Source organism: Schistocerca americana, chromosome 3 (genome assembly GCF_021461395.2).
Source record: "Schistocerca americana isolate TAMUIC-IGC-003095 chromosome 3, iqSchAmer2.1, whole genome shotgun sequence".
Taxonomy (NCBI): Eukaryota; Metazoa; Arthropoda; class Insecta; order Orthoptera; family Acrididae; genus Schistocerca; species Schistocerca americana.
The window spans coordinates 959,392,824-959,417,445 of record NC_060121.1 but is presented as its reverse complement, the minus strand read 5'-3'; the positions used below and the strand labels follow the sequence as shown (position 1 = coordinate 959,417,445).

Sequence of the window (24,622 nt, the reverse complement as noted above, 5' to 3'; positions counted from 1 at the left end):
TCGGTAATTTTCACATCTGTCAACTCCTGCTTTCTTTGGGATTGGAATTATTATATTCTTCTTGCTCACCATATGGTAGAGTTTTGTCAGGACTGGCTCTCCCAAGGCCGTCAGTAGTTCCAATGGAATGTTGTCTACTCCCAAGGCCTAGTTTCGACTCAGGTCTTTCATTGCTCTGTCAAACTCTTCAGGCAGTATCGTATCTTCCATTTCATCTTCTTCTACACCCTCTTCCATTTCCATAATATTGTCCACAAGTACGTCACCCTTGTATAGACCTTCTATATACTCCTTCCACCTTTCTGCTTTCCCTTCTTTGCTTAGAACTGGGTTTCCATCTGAGCTCTTGATATTCATACAAGTGGTTCTCTTTTCTCCAAAGGTCTCTTTAATTTTCCTGTAGGCAGTATCTATCTTATCCCTAGTGAGATAAGCCTCTACATCCTTACATTTGTCCTCTAGCCATCCCTGCTTAGTCATTTTGCACTTCCTGTCGATCTCATTTTTGAAACGTTTGTATTCCTTTTTGCCTGCTTCATTTACTGCAATTTTATATTTTCTCCTGTCATCAATTAAATTCAACATTGCTTCTGTTACTCAAGGATTTCTACTAGCCCTCGGCTTTTTATCTACTTGATCGTCTGCTGCCTTCACTACTTCATCCCTCAGAGCTACCCATTCTTCTTCTACTGTATTTCTTTCCCCCATTCCTGTCAATTGTTCCCTTATGGTCTCCCTGAAACTCTCTACAACCTCTGTTTTAGTCAGTTTATCCAGGTCCCATCTCCTTAAATTCCCACATTTTTGCAGTTTCTTCAGTTTTAATCTAAGTTCATAACCAATAGATTGTGGTCAGAGTCCACATCTGCCCCCAGAAATGTCTTACAATTTAAAACCTGGTTCTTATATCTCCGTCTTACCATTATATAATCTATCTGATACCTTCTAGTATCTCCAGGATTCTTCCACGTATACAACCTTCTTTTATGATTCTTGAACCAAGTGTTAGCTATGATTAAGTTATGCTCTGTGCAAAATTCTACCAGACGGCTTCCTCTTTCATTTCTTACCCCCAACCCATATTCACCTACTATGTTTCCTTCTCTGCCTTTTCCTACTCTCGAATTCCAGTCACCCATGACTATTAAATTTTCATCTCCCTTCACTACCTGAATAATTTCTTTTACCTCATCATACATTTCATCAATTTCTTCATCTGCAGAGCTAAATGGCACAAACTTGTACTACTGTAGTAGGCATGGGCTTCGTGTCTATCTTGGCCACAATAATGCGTTCACTATGCTTTTTGTAGTAACTTACCCGCACTCCTATTTTTTTATTCATTATTAAACCTACTCCTGCATTACCCCTATTTGATTTTGTATTTATAACCCTGTATTCACCTGACCAAAAGTGTTGTTCCTCCTGCCACTTAACTTCACTAATTCCCTAAATTTTCTAACCTACCTGCCCGATTAAGGGATCTGAATTCCACACTCCTATCTGTAGAAGGCCAGTTTTCTTTCTCCTGATAATGACGTCCTCCTGAGTAGTCCCCGCCCAGAGATCCGAATGAGGGACTATTTTACCTCCGGAATATTTTACCCAAGAGGACGCCTTCATCATTTAACCATACAGTAAAGCTGCATGCCCTCAGGAAAAATTACGGCTGTAGTTTCCCCTTGCTTTCAGCCGTTCACAGTACCAGCACAGCAAGGCTGTTTCGGTTAGAGTTACAAGGCCAGATCAGTCAATCATCCAGACTCTTGCCCCTGCAACTACTAAAAAGGCTGCTGCCCCTCTTCAGGAACCACACAATTGTCTGGCCTCTCAACAGATACCCCTCTGTTGTGGTTGCACCTACGGTACGGCCATCTGTATTGCAGAGGCACGCAAGCCTCCCCACCAGCGGCAAGGTCCATGCATATGTAACACATTAAAAAGTATATAACAGCTGCGATATGCCTGCAGGAATGTAGCAATGCATTATAAATTCCATAGTCTGGAGTAATTGCTCCTTAGTAGGTAAAAAGCACCCAAATAAAATTATTCTGGTGTACCGTACTTACTCGAATGTAAACCGCACTCGAATCTAAGCCGTACCTGAAATTTGAGACTCGAAATTCAAGGGCAGAAACAAAGTTGGTCCATTGTAATATGAGACACAATTTAGGTCGAATGAATGACGATACAGATACAGTAGTGTGGTTCGAGTCGTAAGTTTAGTAGTTACGCTTTACCAGGTAGCCATTGCTATGCGTCAGGCGCTCCGTCCATATTTATACGGGTACCGGTACCCTTCCTTTTTCACGTGCTTCATCTGGATTGAATTGATTGCTTATTTTTCTTTGATCTGTTAACTGCCGTTCTCTTTGTTATAGGTGTTTACGTCACTCTAAGCTGAAAACGCATTGTACTGTGTCATGCATTGTTTGCCGCATTCTGATAATGAGTGTTTACGGTCTGTCGCCGCTCGCGGCATGGCTTACTGTTGTGCGTGCTACAGCCGCTTTTTTTTTTTTTTTTTTTTTTTTTTTTTTTTTTTTTTTTTTTTTTTTAAAAAGAGAGGATCAACAAGAACCAGATAATAGACTGCGTATGGTAGATGATGATCTGAACGAGAGTTTAGCGAAAGTTTTTCTCCGTTTGAAAATCTTTGCACACGCCTCTTTAGTACATAACATTCTGCACAGAAATTAGAGTCATCTTAGATTTAAAAATCTAGTCAATTGCCGTGCTTTATTTCTGACTGTATCACTATTAGGCATAAGTGTAATACGAATATGAACATGACATGATATGTACATTCTTCCGCGTTTGCTGTTGTCTCATCTAGTGTCGTAGTTTATTAGGCAGACAGGATTTAAATGAGATAGCAGCAAACACAAAACAATACATGGTAAAATGTTTATATTCGTATTATTCTTATGATGAAGAGAATACTGCATATGATTCACAATTCATAAAAGTTACTATTAGCAACCATATCTTCTCACAGGTAGGAAAAAATTCAGAACGTAGAGTTGGCCATATTGACAAACATCCCAAATAGTCTTGCCAGTCGGATTTTCGTAGTACATTGAAAGACTGCTACATTCGAAGATGAACAATACGGAATTTGTATTTACTTCATTGGATAATGTATGAAAATGCAGTGGTCGAAACTCGGGGCGGAGAAAAAAAGCTCGTTTTCCACCTTTTTTTAAAAAAAATTATTTACTGGCGCAGAGGTTTGGCGCCATTATTCACCTTTGTGACTGCAAAGCATGCCTGTGTAGTGCTACATATATTCGATGGCAGAAGTTAGTTGTAGCGGCACCTACTAACATTTTTCAGAACTTCCTCTTACGTTGCACTCGATTCTAAGCCGCAGGCGGTTTTTTGGATTTCAAAAATCGGAAAAAAGTGCAGCTTAGATTCGAGTAAATACAGTAACTAAGCAGTAATATATCTGTACACATGTACACCATGTCTTATTGGCAATGAACATAAGTGTTAAACATTGTATATACGGTGTGACTTAAAGAAGATTTAATGTTCATTTTGCCACCGACAGAAGCAATAAAAATAAATGCACTTGTACACACAAGCTACAATGCAGCATCCAATATATACAATGTTCTTACACTTCATTTACATGAATTTTTTTTTAACAGTGTACATTAGATAATACCACCTTTGTCACATCTACTGTTTTGGGAAAACTATGGGCAACATATAAGTAAAATGTCTCTTACTGTTTCTTACTGTAACAAGTAGCATAATAGCTAAATATTGTAGCTATGATTCAAGTCAACAGGCACAGTACATTAGAAACAGATTACATTACAACATTTGCTGTGAGTAAAAGAATTTGTTGTATTTGGGGCTTTTGAGATAAAGAATTATAACAGAACATTTCTTTCATTTTTGTGCCACAAGGATTCACATCAATATGTTGCAATTTAGTCACCATTTGAGCACCTGAAATACATGGCAAAAATAGGTTATGTATGGCAACTGTGATATTCAACAGAAACATTTAAATGCATTATAACAGTATGACATGGGATAATAGAGCCTTAATGGCAAACACCTAATGACAGAACTGTACTTTAACACAACTGTATACACCAGTGAATAATGTTTATCATATCTTATTAACGATGTTCACCACCCAGCTCCCCCCCCCTCCCCCCCCCCCTTCCTGTTCCTCAATGTTTGTTGTTATATATCACAGTCTCTTGAGACACACACACACACACACACACACACACACAACCCCTTACCCCCCACCCCACCCCACCCACTTTAAGCCTCCAACCACTCTTGCGCCCCCCCCCCCCCTCCCCCCAACCCACCACCACCCCAACATTCTCCCACTTCTTCACTCACTTTCTGATTTTTCCTGATTCAACATTTAATCAAATATAATTTTATTCAGACCTCCCTCCCCTTTGTGATGAAGCAAGCTGGGATATTTTTACTTCCCCGTCTTCTCACTTTTAACTAATTACCATTAACAAATGTGAGTATAATCTGTGTTTTCATAAAATAGGAAGTTTGGCCCTCAGTATTAAAGAATATAACACCAGATAAGTATTAAAGAATATAACACCAGATATAATTTTGTGCTTAGTTTTATGTGTGTAATTCATTTTCTAATTTGTTTTGACTATTCCCAGTTAGCATCTTTTGTTATAGGGTGAAATCAGTAATTGTTTAGTAACTTAAATTCTATTGTTGACATATAAATGAATATAAATTCTGTACTAATTATAAACATTTGGAGGAACAATTAATAATATATAAACAATTTCTTCTCAACAGCTGTAAACTGTCATGCAGCGACAAATTACCAGCACCAAGATATCAATCTCTCGTCTCTCGAAAGACAAGTTTTTCGTAAAACATGTAACTGCAGGCAGAGTACACAAGGCAATTATGAGAATCTCTTCCGAGGCAGTAGGAAATGATGGAGTGAGCATTGGCATGATTAAGAATGTTGTAGACACTACTATTCCAGTTATCACAGGCGTCTTCAACCTGTCTCTTGTCAGTAGTACATAGCCTACTGAGTGGAAGCAAAGTTTAATTCAACCTACACCCAAGTCAGTAGTACATATCCTACTGAGTGGAAGCAAAGTTTAATTCAACCTACACTCAAGACTGACAACCTAAAGTTGCCAGGTGACTACAGGCCAATCAGCACACTATCTGCAATATCTAAAGCCCTAGAATGCACCACCCATGAACAGCTGACGGATTACCTCAAAACTCATAACATCCACGACAAATATCAGTCAGGCTTCTGAAAGCACCATAGCACAGCAACTGCATTAATCAAAGTAACTGATGACATTAAACATGCTATGGACAGATGTGAAGTTAGCATCCTAACACTGCTTGACTTTAGCAAGGCTTTTGATACAGTTGACTTTGAATTATTACTAATTAAAATGAAATGGGTGAATTTCTCAAACAGTGCAATACACTGGTTCGACAGCAACCTCAAAAACAGAAGTCAACAAGTCATTTGTGGGTCGGAAAAGTCATCATGGAAAAACGTGCACTCTGGAGTTCCCCAAGGCTCCGTCCTTGGTCCATTACTCTTCTCACTGTACATTAATGACATTTCTTCAGTGATTCACTCCTGCAACTACCATCTATATGCCGACGACATCCAACTGTACGTAAGTGCAAGCCCCAAGAACATTGCTGACGCAGTAGCGAGTATGAACGCAGATCTTTGCCTTGTTTCTCGATGGACACAGAACCTAGGTCTGAAACTAAACCTCAAGGAAATCCCGGCTCATTCTTATATCTCATCCAAAGTTAAGCACCTGGTACTTTCACAAAACAGTCCCTCAAATCTCCTCAATGGTACCCAACCACCATACCAAAAAACAGTAAAAGACCTTGGAATAATCTTGGATGAACACCTAAACTGGGAAGAACAAACAGTCACAGATTACAAAATTCTTAAGGCTTTCGTGGCCACTTGTTGACAAACTGCCTATTGGCTTCTGTCTTGGGTTCTTTGGCCGACGTTCATCTAATGATTTTTCTGACGTTTCCCCAGCACGAGTGGCTGGCATTGTCAAAGCTTCACCCTCCATTCCTGGTGGTAAACTGGAGCCGAGCTCGCGACCGCAGACTATATGTACCTGGCGCGCCAACGTCCGAGGGCTTCTCCGCGGTCATTTCTGGTGCGGTTCTACTCTTGCTACCTGCGACGGTCGTTCGCTGCAGTACGGGAAGCCAGGATCCGTTTACCTTAAGGCTTTCCTCTTTCTTGTTGAAACCGTTCGCGTGTTTTTGTATACCTACAGCTTCTCTGAACAAGCACGTGTGATAGTGCTTCTCTACAGTCAGAACTTCCGTGTCGGCGAATTTTATTGTGGGCGGTCTCATTCAGTGCATGCTCTGCCTCGGCCAATTTCTCCAGCTGCCCAACCTGAAATGTCACTTATGCTCTTTGATCCTGGTGTTAATTGATCGTCCAGTCATTCCGACATAAACTTTTCCGCATGTGCATGGTATGCGGTATATTTCCGACATTCAAGTGGGTCTCTTTTCTCCTTCGCCGATATAAGACACTCTTTGATCTTCCTTGTCGGTTTGAAAATCGTCTTTACGCCATGTTTGCGCAATATACGGCCGATTCTGTCCGTCACTCTGGGAATGTATGGCAGAAAGGCCGTACCAGACATTTCTTTTTCTGGTTCCTTACTTCGCCAAGTGTTTGGCTCTGTTACACTTCTAATGTAATTTGTGGAGTACCCATTGCTCCTCAGAACAGTTTCCAGGTGTTGCATTTCTCGTTTGAGGTGTTGCAGCTCACATATTCATCCTGCTCTCGTTATGAGCGTACTAATCATGCCTCTTTTCTGGCTCGGGTGGTGGTTTGACAGTTTGTGCAGGTATCGGTCCATGTGTGTCGGTTTTCGATACACGCTGTGTCCCAGGTTTTCGCCATCCCTTGTGACCAGCACATCTAGAAATGGCAGTTTCTTGTCCTTTTCTACTTCCATGGTAAATGTTATGTTGGCATGGAGGCTGTTCAAGTGTCTTAGGAAGTCACCGAGCTGTTCTTCACCATAGCTCCACACCACAAAAGTATCATCGACGTACCTGTACCACACCTTAGGTTTGCAAGTCACCGAGTCCAGTGCCTGTGCTTCAAATTGTTCCATGAAGAAGTTGGCCACCACTGGACTGAGAGGACTACCCATGGCGACGCCTTCCAGCTGTTCGTAGAAATCGCCATTCCACGTGAAATAGCTCGTGGTGAGACATGCATGGAAGAGCTTTTTGATGTCTTGCGGGAACATGGAACCGATGTGCTCCAGAGCGTCACTGAGTGGCACTTTCGTAAATTATGAAACAACATCAAAGCTGACCAGGATGTCGTTTGGTGCAAGTTTCAGTTTCTTCAGCTTCTCAATGAAATGTCCCGAGTCCTTAATGTATGTGTCGGTCTTCCCCACGTGTGGCTGGAGCAGAGAGGCCAAGTGTTTTGCCAGTTTATATGTTGGTGAGCCAGGAGCGCTAATGATCTGTCTCAGGGGAACGTTGTTCTTATGGATCTTGGGTAATCCATACAGCCGAGGTGGTAGGGCTTCTGTGTTGCGCAGGTTTCTCTGTATGTCCGCCGGCAGAGAAGACACCTTGATTAATCGATTTGTATTCCAAGCGATACGCTGCGTCAGATCTGCGCTTAGTTTTCGGTACGTCGTCGATCTAGTAGGTCTCAGATCTTTTGCTCATAATCTTCGGTCTTCATTACGACGGTCGCATTCCCCTTATCGGCAGGCAGTACCAATATACTCTTGTTGGCATTGAGATTCTTAATGGCTTGTACCTCTTCTTTCTTCAGGTTGCAAGCTGGTGGTTTTGCTCGGCGCACTATCCTGGCTGTTTCAGTGCGTATTTCCTCTGCCCTTTCACAAGGGAGGGTCTGAATGGCTGCTTCGATGTTGGCAATGATGTCCTCCATAGGTATAGTTCTCGGGATGATAGCGAAATTCCCTCCTTTTTGAAGAACAGACACTTCATCTTCGGTCAATTGTCATTCAGTGAGATTGACCACTGTGAGTGACATGTCGGGAATCGCCTTGTCGGTCTGCTTCCGGCATCTTTCATACATTTTCTGCCGCTCGGTGCAGCGCTCGAGTTCGTTCTGCACGCTCCTGTGAGTGATGCTGTCGATCTTGTCCCAGTTGTCTATGGAATGAGGTTTTCTTCGTGAGTGAATACATACAACACGGCAAGAACGGATGAGGAACTTCTGGACATTTTCTATCAACTAAGTAGCAGAATGCATCGAGAAGACTGGGACAAGATCGACAGCATCACTCACAGGAGCATGCAGAACGAACTCGAGCGCTGCACCGAGTGGCAGAAAAAGTTTGAAAGATGCCGGAAGCAAACCGACAAGGCGATTCCTGACGTGTCGCACACAGTGGTCAACCTCACTGAACGACAATTGACCGAAGAGAAAGTGTCTGTTCTTCAAAAAGAAGGGAATTTTGCTATCATCCCGAGAACTATACCTATGGAGGACATCATTGCCAACACCGAAGCAGCCATTCAGACCCTTCCTTGTGAAAGGGCAGATGAAATACGCACTGAAACAGCCCGGATACTGCACTGAGCAAAACCACCAGCTTGCAACCTGAAGAAAGAAGAGGTACAAGGCATTAAGAATCTAAACGCCGACAAGAGTATATTGGTACTGCCTGCCGATAAGGGGAATGCGACCGTCGTAATGAAGACCGAAGATTATGAGCAAAAGATCCGAGGCCTATTACATCCGATGACGTAACAAAAACTAAGCGTAGATCTGACGCAGCATATCACTCAGAATACGAATTGATTAATCAAGGCGTCTTCTCTGCCGGCGGACATACAGAGAAACCTGCGCAACACAGAAGCCCTACCACCTCGGCTGTATGGATTACCCAAGATCCATAAGAACAACGTTCCACTGAGACCGACTGTTAGCACTCCTGGCTCACCAACGTATAAACTGGCAAAACACTTGGCCTCTCTGCTCCAGCCACACGTGGGGAAGACCGACACATACATTAAGGACTCAGGACATTTCATTGAGAAGCTGAAGAAACTGAAACTTGCACCAAACGACTTCCTGGTCAGCTTTGATGTTGTTTCATAATTTACGAAAGTGCCACTCAGTGACGCTCTGGAGCACATCGGTTCCATGTTCCCGCAAGACATCAAAAAGCTCTTCCATGCATGTCTCACCACGAGCTATTTCACGTGGAATGGCGATTTCTACGAACAGCTGGAAGGTGTCGCCATGGGTAGTCCTCTCAGTCCAGTGGTGGCCAACTTCTTCATGGAACAATTTGAAGCACAGGCACTGGACTCGGTGACTTGCAAACCTACGGTGTGGTACAGGTACGTCAATGATACTTTCGTGCTGTGGAGCCATGGTGAAGAACAGCTCGGTGACTTCCTAAGACACTTGAACAGCCTCTATGCCAACATAACATTTACCATGGAAGTAGAAAAGGACAAGAAACTGCCATTTCTAGATGTGCTGGTCACAAGGGATGGCGAAAACCTGGGACACAGCGTGTATCGAAAACCGACACACATGGACCGATACCTGCACAAACTATCAAACCACCACCCGAGCCAGAAAAGAGGCATGATTAGTACGCTCATAACGAGAGCAGGATGAATATGTGAGCTGCAACACCTCAAACGAGAAATGCAACACCTGGAAACTGTTCTGAGGAGCAATGGGTACTCCACAAATTACATTAGAAGTGTAACAGAGCCAAACACTCAGCGAAGTAAGGAACCAGAAAAAGAAATGTCGGGTACGGCCTTTCTGCCATACACTCCCAGAATGATGGACAGAATCGGCCGTATATTGCGCAAACATGGCGTAAAGACGATTTTCAAACCGACAAGGAAGATCAAAGAGTGTCTTATATCAGCGAAGGAGAAAAGAGACCCACTTGCAATGTCGGGAATATACCGCATACCATGCGCACGTGGAAAAGTTTATGTCAGAATGACTGGACGATCAATTAACACCAGGATCAAAGAGCATAAGCGACATTTCAGGTTGGGCAGCTGGAGAAATCAGCCGTGGCACAGCATGCACTGAATGAGACCGACCACAATAAAATTCGCCAACACGGAAGTTCTGACTGTAGAGAAGCACTCTCACACGTGCTTGTTCAGAGAAGCTGTAGAAATACAAAAACACGCGAACGGTTTCAACAAGAAAGAGGAAAGCCTTAAGGTAAACGGATCCTGGCTTCCCGTACTGCAGCGAACGACCGTCGCAGGTAGCAAGAGGAGAACCGCACCGGAAATGACCGCGGAGAAGCCCTCGGACGTTGGCGCGCCAGGTGCATATAGTCTGCGGCCACGAGCTCAGCTCCAGTTCACCACCGTCAATGGAGGGTGAAGCTTTGACAATGCCAGCCACTCGTGCTGGCGAAACATCAGAAAAATCATTAGATGAACGTCGGCCGAAGAACCCGAGACAGAAGCCAATAGGCAGTTAGCAACAGCTTGCCGGAAATCGCTCTCCTCCCTACATGCAATCCAAAAATTTAGAAAAATATTTCCAACCCATGTTAAACAAAAATTAGTCCAAACACTAGTCTTGCCTAATCTTTACTATTGTGATGTAGTTCAACATGGCACAAATAGAGAAAATTCGAGATACCTCGAGCTAGTGATGAATGCCTGCGTTAGATACGTGTGCAATATACGGTTGTATGATCATATCAGTCCTTCATACTCCCAGCTAGGTTGGATACGCCCACATAAGGTACGCAATCTCCACACGATGTGCTTACTTCATCGATTTCTTAGCCACTGGTGCCCCCAACACTTATCTTCTCACATTAAACATCTATCATCATTCCACAACCGCAATACCAGATTGGATACATCTAACATCTTGGCTGTACCTTTACATAACACAAAATCTTTCTCCGTGTCATTCTCCATCTCAGCCAATGACTATGGAATGCGTTCCCCTGTGATCTGCGTCTTATCCTGAACCACTCAACACATTCAAGAGGGAAATCAGAATTTACATATTAGGGATGGTATAGCCACCATTGTTGTGCCCCTCTCATCTCTCTCCTCCTCCTCTCCATCATAGCTTTGAATTTTACCATTCTATTTCTCTTCCTCTAACCTAGCTACCTCTTCTATATCTGTTTCACCCATTCTATCATCTTATGTCTCTGCTCGATGTGAATAACTCAAAAGTTGCAAGAACATAATGAGAAAATTCCCAACTAGCAATAGCACTGACATTCATAAAATATGTTTACTTTCATATACATAGTCATTACTATTGCTATTATTATTATTATTATTATTATTATTATTATTATTGATTGTTATAATTATTTTTTTGATTGTTATAATTATCCTTGTACTACTGTTATAATCTCTTTTTTTCCCCTTTAACATTAATACTGTATAAAACGTGATATGTCCATAATGTTCTGTACTAACTGAAATTCTTTCAATCTGAGTATGCCTGGTTAGGTGTAAGAGAGGTCCTGAAAGTCCTAATTTCTCCAGGTAAAATAAATGCATAAATAAATAAATAATATTCTTAAAATATCTATTTGGTTCTACTCGAAAACATTTTCGCAAAGCCAGCCCTTAATTAATTCCAAAGTAATTAACAGTTTTGTCAAAAGTATTGTTTGCATAATGAGATCTGTTAATTTAATCATTTAAACAAATAATTCAGCTTGGCTCTTGCAGTAGAAGAAACTGTTAAAAAGATACAATTTTTCAATGTATTCAGTCAATTTAATAAGTTAAGTTTTAATTGTAATTTCTGTAAATTAAACATCAACCAATGTGTAGTTTCAGTGCCTATTAATGTGAGGATATATAAGGGCCTGATTTTTGGGCCTGAGACAGTCAGTACACAGCCGAATTTCTGATGAGAAACCTGTAATGGTTAGATCAACAACAATGCATCAACTTAACTGTGATATAAGTGTAACACAATTAGGCTGTGTGTTAAAACAATGACAGTGTCTGTTCCATATGTACCTTTTTTATTCTTCAAGAACTGTGAAATGTGTGGTTAGGCTTTCACTGCTCGTAGATGTTCAACAGTAAACTATTATAGCAGTATGTGGATGTTTGCCTGCAACCTATTAAAGAGGCTTATCGAAAGTTAAACAATGGTTAACTGGCCATATTACTATGTATATTGGGGTGTTGTGAACATTGAAAGTAAAGAACTGTGAAACGCAAATGTACACCTGTCGGCTACATTATTTAAAGTAGTCAGTGTTGAACTTCCACCACCATTTTTCAGCCAGAATAGCAAAGCAGTACATTGACACCGAGGACAATCAACTAAGAAATAAAGCAGGTGAATGTCACATGTGGTGCCCCAGGTGAGGAGTATTGTAATAAGGCACAATAAACTAGGACTTGCAAACTCTGACAGTGAACTTCAGAGTGGTTTACAGTGCAGTGATTTGAAGGAGATGCAACAACCAATCAGTGCTTGGGTTTCATGGCCACAGAAGGACAGCAGCCAATCAGTGAGCAGGTTCTATGGAATTGTGTACAGGAGCAGCCAATCAGCACAGCCGACTGGGATAAACAAGACGCCTCGTCGAGAAAATTACAACTTGCAACAAATGTGCATACGCTGAATCGAAATGACAAACGCAGCAGCAGAAGAAGAAGAAGAAGAAGAAGAGTGATTAAGAGTGAGGTAATCTCAGAGCAAAAGCTGTTTTATATTAAGTGATACATAATGAGTGGCGTTAACGAAAAAGACAGTGTGACTAAGAACAAAGCTGTAGAGGTTAAGATGCTAAATGAACAGAAAGACCTAAGTGGGACTGGTTCTGTAAATGCTAGTGGTTATAAATCAGACATGAATGTAACTTTGAATGATGAGGATGAAAGACTTATTGTAGATGGAATGATAAAAGCGTCATCTACATTGTACGGTGATGTGAGCGAAATGGGCAAAAACAGTAATGAAGCAGATGAAATCATTAAGGTTAAGAGGGAGGAATCTAGTAGCGAAAGAATATAGTAGCGAAAGAATATAGTAGCGAAAGTCAGCAAGGGCAACAGGCTATGGCAGATGGAAAATTGGAAGCGATGTTAAGGCAAATTATGAGTAGTATGTGTATGAAAGAAGACATTAGTAGGGTGGAAAATAGTATGAAAGAAGACATTAGTAGGGTGGAAAAGAAACCTGATAGCTTTAGAACTGACAAGGTTAGCTTAAAGAAGGAAATGAAGAAAGAAATTACAAAGGAGATTCAGGTAGCCAGTTCTAATGTTTCAGAATTAAATAACAAGCGGTAGCTAAAGATGGTGATGACAAGATACAGAAAATAATACATAACCTAATGAGAAATTAACATTGATGAGTAGTAAATGTGTAGGAGAGAGAAAGAAGCTTTATGATGACTATAGTAGGAGGGTGGAGGCTTCTACAAAACAGTTTAAAGATGAAGTCAAGGCTGCCAGGAAATATTGTGCTGAAAACAGGGTTAAACTTCAGAAACAAATCCATCAGATTAAACATGATTTTTAAACAGAGGTAGAAACCAAGTGTGCAGTAGTGGTAGAGGAAAAACTGGTAAAAGTAAATGAAAATGTAGATTCAAAATTGGCTGAAGTAGAGAAAAAGATGGAAGAGGTACAAAATCTAAAGCAAAGAGTATGCAGTGTACCAAACTGTCCTCCTTTTGTTAGTTGTAAGACATTTAATAATTTTGATCCATATGGAGAAGTGCATCAACTGGATTTCATTAGGGAATTTAATGATTTGGCTGAAACATGGAATGACAAAAAGAAAATATCATTTGTGAGAAGTTTTTTGAAAGGGGATGCTTATGGATGGGCAGCTGAGGTAGCTTATAGCTGTACTTCATGGTAAAGCTTTGATAAAGCAGTTTTAGATGAATATTGGTCCAAAGAGAAGCAGCAGAGAAATTTGAGTGAATTTTGGGGAGGAGAGAGATTTAACTCTAGGAAGGGTACTGTGAAAGGTTTCTGTTTGGATAAACAAATTCAAATATTTGGACAAAGAACTAGGTAGTGAATCAATAAATATGGGTTTAGAAACTACGTTGCCTCAGAAAGTTAGAGAATTGCTAGTACCTGCCCCTAAGGGTAATATTAGTGATTTCTTGAATTATGTTGATAAAGTGGAGAGGGTGAAGCCCTCAGTGGAAGATCATAGGAGGAATTTTGATGACAATAATCAATCAGGGAGAGAATTTCAGGTAAATAGGATGAACAGGACTAATTACAGTAGACATTCAAGGAATGGTTGGGTGGAGGATAGCCAGAATGGGCATGGAAATGGTAGGCAAAATTCAAGTAAAAGAAATGGAGGAGATGATTTTAATTCTTGATCAAACCATTTAAACTATATAATGCTCCAGTTTTGGTTCGCACTAGAGCAGGTTGTGATGAAGAGCCAGGTAAGGGTAATGTAAATGATAGCAGTAAGATGGATATAATTACTAATTCTATTGAGATGTTGAATGATGGTATGAGTAGCAATGTTTAACCCATAAAAGGAAAGGAGGAACTTAACTAGTGCATTGAATCAGAAGTAAGACCTACGAGCAAGTAGGGGGTTCAGCATTCTGTGTTGGATTCATTATGTGGCGATAATGCTTACCCCAGCTGTCTGTCTCATTTTTCGTGCATCCCGAGGCAGTCAAACTCTTCTCCTATCCAATCTGTAGTTTATAAGTGAATCAGAGAGATTCTACTTTGCCTTTCTTGTAATGTTGTACAGCAGAGTACTTTAGTATGAAATACTTTAGAAAAGGTTTCTGTAGTGTATGTATATATTATGTTGTGTTAATTATAAGTAATGGGTCATAAGGGGATGGAAGAAAGTAAATTGGTACCATGGCTAAAGAATTTCTGTCAAATAAAGAGGTAAGGTAAAGAGACAATGACAGATGTCAGCATATGTGTACTAAAATTAACATCTGAAGTAATCAGCGTATTGGTGCAGCAGCAGAGGCAATATGCAGTAAAAACCATCTCAGATAATATTAACTGTGGTATAATAGAAGAGTTTGTATTCAGTGCAGGCAGTATATGGTGTCATGGTACAGCCTTTTCTAACATTGAGGAATTACAACTTCAAACATAGTTGCCTGGAGTAATGTGTGGAATGTATAAGAAAACTTTATATGTATATTTCCCTTCAGGCTAGACTCTTAAGCAATAGTTTTTCTAAGTGATAGTTTTGTCTGATCAATAACGAGAGTTAAGTTCGTCTTAGCATAAGGATTTGTTACTGTGGAGTGTTTTTCAGTAGAATTAATTTTGCATTATACAAGCAGAGCAGATGTTTATTTATTAAATAATGAAGCCATTATGAAATAATAAAATAATGAATAATGTTAGGGTCTTAATGGTTAGGGAGCCTGTCTCTGCAGTAAGGATATTTTTTGAGAATGCACTCCACTAGCTAACAAGGTAAGAAATGTAAATAAAATAATGGGGCTTACAGACTATTCGGCCTAATTCTTGTAGTAGAAGAAACTGTTGAAAAGACACAATTTTTCGATGTTTTCAGTCAATTTAATGGGTTAAGTTTTAATTGTAATTCCTGTAAATTAAACATCAACCAACGTGTAATTTCAGTGCCTATCATTGTGAGGATATATAAGGGCCCGATTGTTGGTCCCCAAGACAGTTAGTACACAGCCGAATTTCTGACGAGAAACCCATAATGGTTAGATCAACAACAATGCATCAACCTAACTGTGAAATAAGTGTAACACAATTAGGCCGTGTGTTGAAACGATGACAGTGTCTGTTCCATATGTACCTTTTTACTCTTCAAGAACTGTAAAATGTGTGGTTAGGCTTTTACTGCTTATAGATATTCAACAGTAAACTATTGTAGCAGTATGTGGATGTTTGCCTGCAACCTATTAGTGAGGCTTATCGGAAGTTAAACAAGGTTAACTGGCCACACTAACTATGTATATTGGGGTGTTGTGAACATTGAAAGTAAAGGACTGTGAAACGCTTATGTGCACCTGTCGGCTACAGCACTTAAAGTAGTCAGTGTTGAATTTCCACCCCCATTTTTCAGCCAATATAGCAACGCAGTACGTTGATGCCGAGAACAAACAATGAAGAAATAAAGCAAGAAAATGTCACACCTTCCCCTGCCTATATGAACATCTAACACTGCTTTACCCATTTCTCCATCTCATTATTGTCCTTAGACATGTCCCCCCCCCCCCCCCCCCCCCAATATTTGATTCCAAACCCATCTCTTTCTCTTAATTACACTGTTAACCATCTTAATTTTATAAGTCCTGGCTTAACAATGTATATTCCTGTATCTCTCCCATCCCTCTTCAACCACCATCCATTTACCCTTCCCCACCCCACCTCCATACCTGCATTTTGAATTCCTATTGTTTACTTCTGTATTATCAGAGACACTTACTATAGTATATATGACGGTAGTATCTGTTCCTGAAAGAACAGTTACCATTGATGATCATGCAGCTTTGCTAGAAATGAAATGATAATTAAATGAACACCCTAACTGCAAACAGGCGTTTATGTACTTCATTGGGGACATGTTGAAAATGTGTGCCCTGACCGGGACTCGAACCCGGGATCTCCTGCTTACATGGCAGACGCTCTAGCCATCTGAGCCACCGAGGGCACAGAGGATAGTGCGCCTGCAGGGACTTATCCCTTGCACGCTCCCCGTGAGACCCACATTCCCAACACGTCCACACCACTACATTCGTAGTGTGCCTAATAGATGTTTGCCCATCACACTCATTACTCATGGCAGATTGATCTACCAAGTCCCATATGAGTTCGGGCATAGCGTGTGCATTCGTACAAGAAGGTAAATAGCCGGGAAGCCATTACTCAACACTGACTTTGTTATTTATGAAAACCTTTATCATGAACTGTAGAATGTTTGAAACAAATTCCGGCAGTATCTGAACAGCGAATTTTATTAGCTCAGAACATTAAACTGTGTGTCTTTGGGTTTTCCGTACCTTATTCCAGATTCCACATATGATTTTACATACTGGCTCACGTACAAGATAAACTGGTTTCTGATCTCTGGATGAAACTGTCGCAGCACTGTCTGCACACCCACCACAAATGGAACGCCATCCAGGGGCTCTTGAGATTTCTTGTTGATCAGTGTACCTATGTTGATATGAAACATACAGTCACACATGAGCAAGAAAAGTGGACAAACAAATGTATTTTAGGCTTGTCAAACTTACCTAAGTTACGAGCATAATGCAGTCTTCCCAGCTGCGATATTGCAAAAAGGAACAGTAACAATGCCAAGTACTGCAAATTTTTGGTGGTTATATATATCTTGGAGTATGGGTTACTCATTCCTGCCCAATCTAAATAAGTTGACAGTTCGTACATTAATGGATTGCTCTCTTTTGGATATGGTTTGCTTGGATCCTTGTAGTGAGCTGCTATCTCAGATAGCAGTGCTCTGAAAATGAAACAAACTCCAACTTCAGTATCACTCAAACAAAAAATTACAGTTTCAAAAATAAAGTTCATTAATACATCACTACATGAAAGGCTTCCCCTTCACTTCACCTTCAGCCCGAAGTATTGGACAAAATACATTGTCTTGTTATCTTTGCCTTATGTCACAGAAGACTTGCAGAGTAGTACATACAATCACATGAGTTTTATTACAGTATAAAGGGTTTCAAGCTTAAGGCACAAGGTCACTGACTCCATGAAGCAGTACTAGCAACAAAGAAAAAAACGCGAATTTGTCAAGTGATCCCAAGTGGACAGTTTACTTACAAAAAATACACTAAATAAACAAAACAAAAAAAGAGGACGGCACATACACAATCTGATCAAAAGTATCTGGATATGTGTTGCAAGGAGAGACCCATAGCAGTGGGATTGACTTTCGGAAACCCTCAATATGGTGATGATGGTTGAAGTGTGATATGAAATTTTTATGAAATGATATGTCCCACTTCCATGCTTCTGTGACAATGAAAGATGATTGTCACATTTAGTAGTAACTGTCAGAACATTCCACTGGGAGAGATGATATTATGATATGCACATTAGGAAGAATGTCTTCAACCCATTACACTGTACATATAAGACAGGATGGCAAGTGGGCACCGTGACCTGCGCAGTGGGACAACTTGTTCCTTGGCGTTACGGTTTGAAGGTGCTTGGAAGACAAAGAGAAAAAGAAAGAAAGGTCACAGCTACAATGGACGCTGCGACAAATGACTGCTGAACTGGCTTGTGTGGATATACTTCTTGCTTGGTCTTATCCAAGCAAAAAAGATCTGTTAACCCACTTTTTGTACTAGACTGTTTTTGTAAGGGAAAGTGTGAATACAGAAGGTTTAAAGTTCAGAAGTTTACACCATTCAAGTAGCTTGGGAGACAATAAACACTCTCTTTCAACACCAATCCATGCACAAGGGGCAAAGGCAAGGAAAGCGTTTCTGAAGAAGAGAAATTTGTTAACATCGAGTATAGATTTAAGTCTCAGGAAGTCATTTCTGAAAGTATTTGTATGGAATGTAGCGATGTATGGAAGTGAAACATGGCTGATAAATAGTTTGGACAAGAAGAGAATAGAAGCTTTCGAAATGTGGTGCTACAGAAGAATGATGAAGATTAGATGGGCAGATCACATAACTAATGAGGTGGTATTGAATAGAATTGGGGAGAAGAGTTTGTGGCACAACTTGAATAGAAGAAGGGACCGGTTGGTAGGACATGTTCTGAGGCATCAAGGGATCACCAATTTAGAACTGGAGGGCAGCGTGGAGGGTAAAAATCGTAGAGGGAGACCAAGAGATGAATACACTAAGCAGGTTCAGAAGGATGTAGGCTGCAGTACATACTGGGAGATGAAGCAGCTTTCACAGGATAGAGTAGCATCGAGAACTGTCAGTCTCAGGACTGAAGATCATCACAACAACAACAACAACAACAACAACATTTCTTTGCATTTCCACATCACAATTATGTCACCAACTTGAGCAGCTTTAGAAGAGTTAAAATGACCAGTCCATGTTTGAAACCACTGAGCTCTCCTGACCAACTCATTCTGCAGTTACTGCTTCTCTACCGATAACACAACACTCCCTGCTTCTTTTTCTACAGGCTGGTCCACATCTAGTGGTCAATTCTGCAATACATAGGAGTGTCCAAATAGTTTTGATCAGATAGTGAATGTGATTAGCAACTTCATACTGCCAAATTCATGCTTTAACAATAGTGTGAAAATTGTATTTTTGGAAAATAGCTTTTGGAACTAAGACCATAAAACTTAGAAGGAAACATGGCCGAAATTAATGTTAGGTTTCTTCATCCTGCAAGCTAAGATTTTATTTGAGTAGTTACAGTGTCAAGGTATAACAGCTTCTACTTAGTAGTGGAATAAACAAAAATAAATAAAAACAAATACAAAATCTTTCGAATGAGAGGTTCCTTCATTTGCTGAAAGAAAGGAAGTGGAGTAGTGAATTATTCAACAAATGAGCAGGTATCACCCACAACTCTAAGTAAAGGGAGACACAAAAACGGCCAAAGAGGAAAGGAACTCCTAATGTTGCTTTCCTTACATCCTGAGAACTATCTGTCTCATTTTTCCTTTGTCTTTGGCAACTATCATAGTTAATCCCTGAAGAGTGTCTTTTCATCTACATCTACATACATACTCTGCAATCCACCATACAGTGCGTGGCGGAGGACACCTCGTACCACAACTAGCATCTTCTCTCCCTGTTCCACTCCCAAACAGAACGAGGGAAAAATGACTGCCTATATGCCTCTGTACGAGCCCTAATCTCTCTTATCTCTGTGGTCTTTCCGCGAAATATAAGTTGGCGGCACTAAAATTGTACTGCAGTCAGCCTCAAATGCTGGTTCTCTAAATATCCTCAGTAGTGATTCACGAAAAGAACGCCTCCTTTCCTCCAGAGACTCCCACCTGACTTCCTCAAGCATTTCCGTAACACTCGCATGATGATCAAACCTACCCGTAACAAATCTAGCAGCCCGCCTCTGAATTGATTCTATGTCCTCCCTCAATCCGACCTGATAGGGATCCCAAACGCTAGAGCAGTACTCAAGAATAGGTCGTATTAGTGTTTTATAAGCGGTCTCCTTTACAGATGAACCACATCTTCCCAAAATTCTATCAATGGACCAAAGACGACTATCCGCCTTCCCCACAACTGCCATTACGTGCTTGTCACACTTCATATTGCTCTGCAATGTTACGCCCAAATATTTAATCGACGTGACTGTGTCAAGTGCTACACTACTAATGGAGTATTCAAACATTACGGGATTCTTTTTCCTATTCATCTGCATTAATTTACATTTATCTATATTTAGAGTTAGCTGCCATTCTTTACACCAATCACACATCCTGTCCAAGTCATCTTGTATCCTCCTACAGTCACTCAACGATGACACCTTCCCGTACACCACAGCATCATCAGCAAACAGCTGCACATTGCTATCCACCCTAACCAAAAGATCATTTATGTAGATAGAAAACAACAGCGGACTTACCACACTTCCCTGAGGCACTCCAGATGATACCCTCACCTCCGATGAACATCACAATTTTCTTATATCTGTTACAGATGATGGAATCACGCATTCTCAAATAATTTAAATAAAATTATTGTGTATAATACTGTCCACTGCCTAAAGTTTAATTTACAATATTAAAAACATTGTTTGCTGCACAACATAAATGAAGAGCACTCAGTTTAACAGTTTCTCAACCAATGTCAAGACCTCACAAACTTTTGCATTATAGCCATTTAGCCTGTAATATTGTGTAGTTTAATTATTTTTTATGCTCAATATTGTCTATGGTGTGAAGTGCAATTTCAACATTAAGAAACTAGTTTGATGCACAACAGTTTATGCAATGGGATTGTATGTTTCCTTATAATGTTGGTTACCTAAGAACTAGTGTCCCTTTCAGACAATAGCCAGTTGTTTTCTGAAGATGGCCCAATCAGCCGAAAACTAGTTTAAAATAAACAAAAATCTGTAGAACAAAAAGAGTGTACTTGAAATTCAACCTCAAATATGGAACTGTTCTACCAAGAAGTACCAGAAGAAACCATAAAAAAATAATTTAATAATAATGGTCCAAATAAACGTTGCTTGGAACACTATATTGCTTTACTCTACATGGTTTTCTTGTTCATTTTGAAGCCCTGTGTTTCTCTGTCCCACAAACAATTCACTAGTATCTTTAGTAACAGGTGGGAAGGAGGTAGGGTGTAATTTAAAATGGAATCCAAACACTTGTAAGATAAAGCCAGCTGTCGGTGGAGGTGAGTTCTAATTGTGGGAGTGTGGCAGTCACCAGTCACCTGGGATGGCAAGTAAATATGTCATCTCTTGATGAGCTGAAAGAGTAGCAAAACTCCAGAAATCCCTAATGCTAGAGAAAGGGGCAATTAACCAATACTGCATCTGGTGAACAACACCGACATTGCAGAAATCTATTTCCATTACCCACAATAAACCAACAATTTCCAGATACACCAAAATGCTTGTGACACAGAGACAAAGTTTTGCAGTACAACAATTAACAGAGTTACAACAGTGTGTATAGATGAATACCTATACAAAATGGAGATTAATAGCACACAAACACTTGTCGCCACAATAACAAGCAATAGCTGAAGGAGTCAGTTATCACAACTAATCATCTTGTACTAAAAACTCAAAAATAATCAATGTTACTGCATGTTTTAATTATATCTATGTAAATGTATTGGACACCAAATCGATGAATTCCTAACTCCCACTGTATCATATGTATGTAGTTGAAATGTACTTAGTTGTTACATGAGTAAGTATTCATTTGGTTATTAATAAAGATGCATGGTGCATCATATGTACAGTGAGGGAGCATCATCAAAAAGAGCGCATAACAATGCTCAATACATGCAGGCCATATATAATGATCAACTGATGTTTCTTTTATTTAGGCTGATAAACCGGTGTATTTTTATTGTCTGTTAATACGCCAGTAGACTTAGGACAATGTACAATGACGTAAAATGGCCAGTGAGAAGAAGCATCTCAATGTTTACTGTAGGCTTAATTTATTGGCAATTTAGATAGATCTTGACAGTTTGTCTTCATACAGCTTGAGATTGCACCAGAACAAGTTACAAGTTGCCATGGCCTGTTACAGCTTGCCATACAAGGTTAGATTTGTGTCAAACTGAGCAACATTCAGGCAAGTCGACCCAACCATGCCAGTTTCATACTTTATCATTTTATGAGTGATAGTCTCTGGGATTAGTACTGAACTTTGAATAGTTTGCTTTACATGCCAGTTAAAAATAAACAGTTGTATAAGGGATCCTACTAGCACATGTCTGCCACGCATGCAACCTTCATTCAGTATATTTCATATATTTATTTCAACTTCATTTATGATCACTATTTGTTTCACTGCAGGCCACCATTCACAAATTTGCTTGCTGTGAATGGAAAATAAATATTTAATTTATGCAGACACTTTCAGTGCTGGCTGTCATCACTGATCCTTCTGGAGTGCAGTCATTCAATATTTTTTCAATTTGAAAACTTGCCAGACAGGACTGTTTCAACTGCATAAGCACTTGAGACTTGTATTTTCAGCCAGAGCAGCTCCAGGACAAGTGCATAAGAGTGTGCAATGCACTCCTATGATGAAGGACAAGAGCTATTCTAATTCATGGTCATACATTAGGACTATCTGCATTTACAGATTACTGGTTGCTGTCGTTAGTAAGAAACAACCAGGTAACAAACATATGCAGGGATGATACACATGGTGGTTGCTTTGAATTTTTTTGCACTCTCAAAATTTTTTTCCACAGATGAAAGTATTTTTAAGTGGGAGGACATAATCTTAACACCCACAAGAAATTGAATCCAGTAACTTTGTGTAACTTTTTTGACACTTAACCAACTAACTCTCTCACTTTAAATCATAAAGGTAATGCTGTAAGATTCTACTTAAGAGATTTCTATCTCTAAGTTCAAAGGATAGTGGACAAAAAGGGCCAGATTCTATATGTACAATATACAGGGTGACAATTATTGAGCTATATGAAAAAAGTAAATTAGTTACAAGCTACAGCGGGCACACACGTTATTCAACATGTAAACGTCACTATAGATATTCAGATTTAAGTTATGACATGTTCGATATGCCTCCCATCATTGGCGAAGATGTGGTGCACACAAATAGCAAAATTCTGCATGACCCGCTGAAGTGTCGGAACATTGAAGTCACAACATTGATGCTGTCAATGGCCTCCTGAATGGCTGTTTTCAGCTCAGCAATGGTTTTGCAGTTATTGCTGTACACCTTATCTTTAATATAGCCCCACAAAAAGGAATTGCATATGTTCAAATCCACAGAATATGGCGGCCAATTGAGGCCTATGCCAGTGGACTCTTGGCGTCCCAGAGCCAGCATTCAGACCCCAAAGTGCTCCTCCTGGATATCAAACAATATTCTGCTTTGATGCGGTCTAGCTCTGTCTTGCATGAACCACATCTTGTCGAAATCAGAGCCACTTTGGATAATGGGGATGAAATCATCTTCCAAAACATTCACGTACCATTCGGTAGTCACCATGCCATCAAGGAATATTGCACAAATTATTCCGTGTCTGGACATTGCACACCACACAGTCACCCACTGAGGTGAAGAGACTTCTTGTACTGGTGTACGCTGGCCCAGCACATCACGTGGCATAGAGGTCACAAGAAGATCGATCAATGCCAATGACAGACTCGCTGGAAACACGCCGCAACACCCTCTCGGCCGTCGGTATTTAGATAGCAACCGCGGACCGGAGAGCCAGTTAGTTAGAGCCTGTTATCCTAGTTAGTATGAGTCTGCACACTGTGTGAGTTCTAGTACAACACCGAGATGGAGCCACAGTCACAGCCTCTGGCATAGAGACAGGCAGCACATAGCAAACATAACAGTGTTCATAGCAAACTTTGTGCTTCAACAGCAGTGTGGCTAAAGTGGAGTATACAGGAGAGCTTGTACCACAGCACATGGAAGATTAAGTTAAGTAGCTCTTTGCTTATGAATAAAGAACCTAGTTATTAATTGCATGCAGTTTGTGTTATAGAATGAGGATACCTGCCACCAACCAACATCCTCTCCTTGCTTCCCATGGTACAGCTCTACAGAGACAACAAGACAACATAAAATCTGGTAACGAGGATTCAACAATGGCAACGAGGATGAGATGCTTTAACATTCAATATCCCCGACAGCAGGATGTGGGAACAGATCCAGAAGTATTCTGATCCTTCACTTCCTCAAGTGTTGCACATCTTAGAGCAATATGATTCAGATGCCATAGTAGCCAATAAGTTCGACCAGACCCAGATTTGTCGGGTGGAGTCGCCTCTTGCTCGCTACCACCCCAAGCAGTGACAATAGCGAGCATGTACACAGCCACGCGGACGGCCACGTAAACACGTAAACGGACCTGTGAACTTACTGAAGTCTTGCCCTAGATGTTCTGCTCACCATGAAAGACAAGATTGC

At 40.5% G+C, this 24,622-nt stretch overlaps 1 protein-coding gene and 1 non-coding gene across 5 annotated transcripts in view; both read right to left on the bottom strand.

The window, feature by feature from the left end:
* The window catches only part of LOC124605578 (WASH complex subunit 5), a 194,399-nt gene that overhangs the window by 4,922 nt on the left and 164,855 nt on the right, over positions 1 to 24,622 (bottom strand). For all 4 annotated transcript variants that reach the window (XM_047137357.1, XM_047137356.1, XM_047137355.1 and 1 more), the window contains 2 exons: positions 17,286 to 17,512; positions 17,049 to 17,205 (listed from right to left, as the gene is read on the bottom strand). In XM_047137357.1, coding sequence (XP_046993313.1) covers positions 17,049 to 17,205; positions 17,286 to 17,512 — 384 coding nt within the window. The remainder of the gene's footprint in view (positions 1 to 17,048; positions 17,206 to 17,285; positions 17,513 to 24,622) is intronic.
* Positions 16,625 to 16,699, bottom strand: Trnat-ugu. The gene has a single exon. It is a non-coding gene; the product is annotated as a tRNA-Thr (tRNA).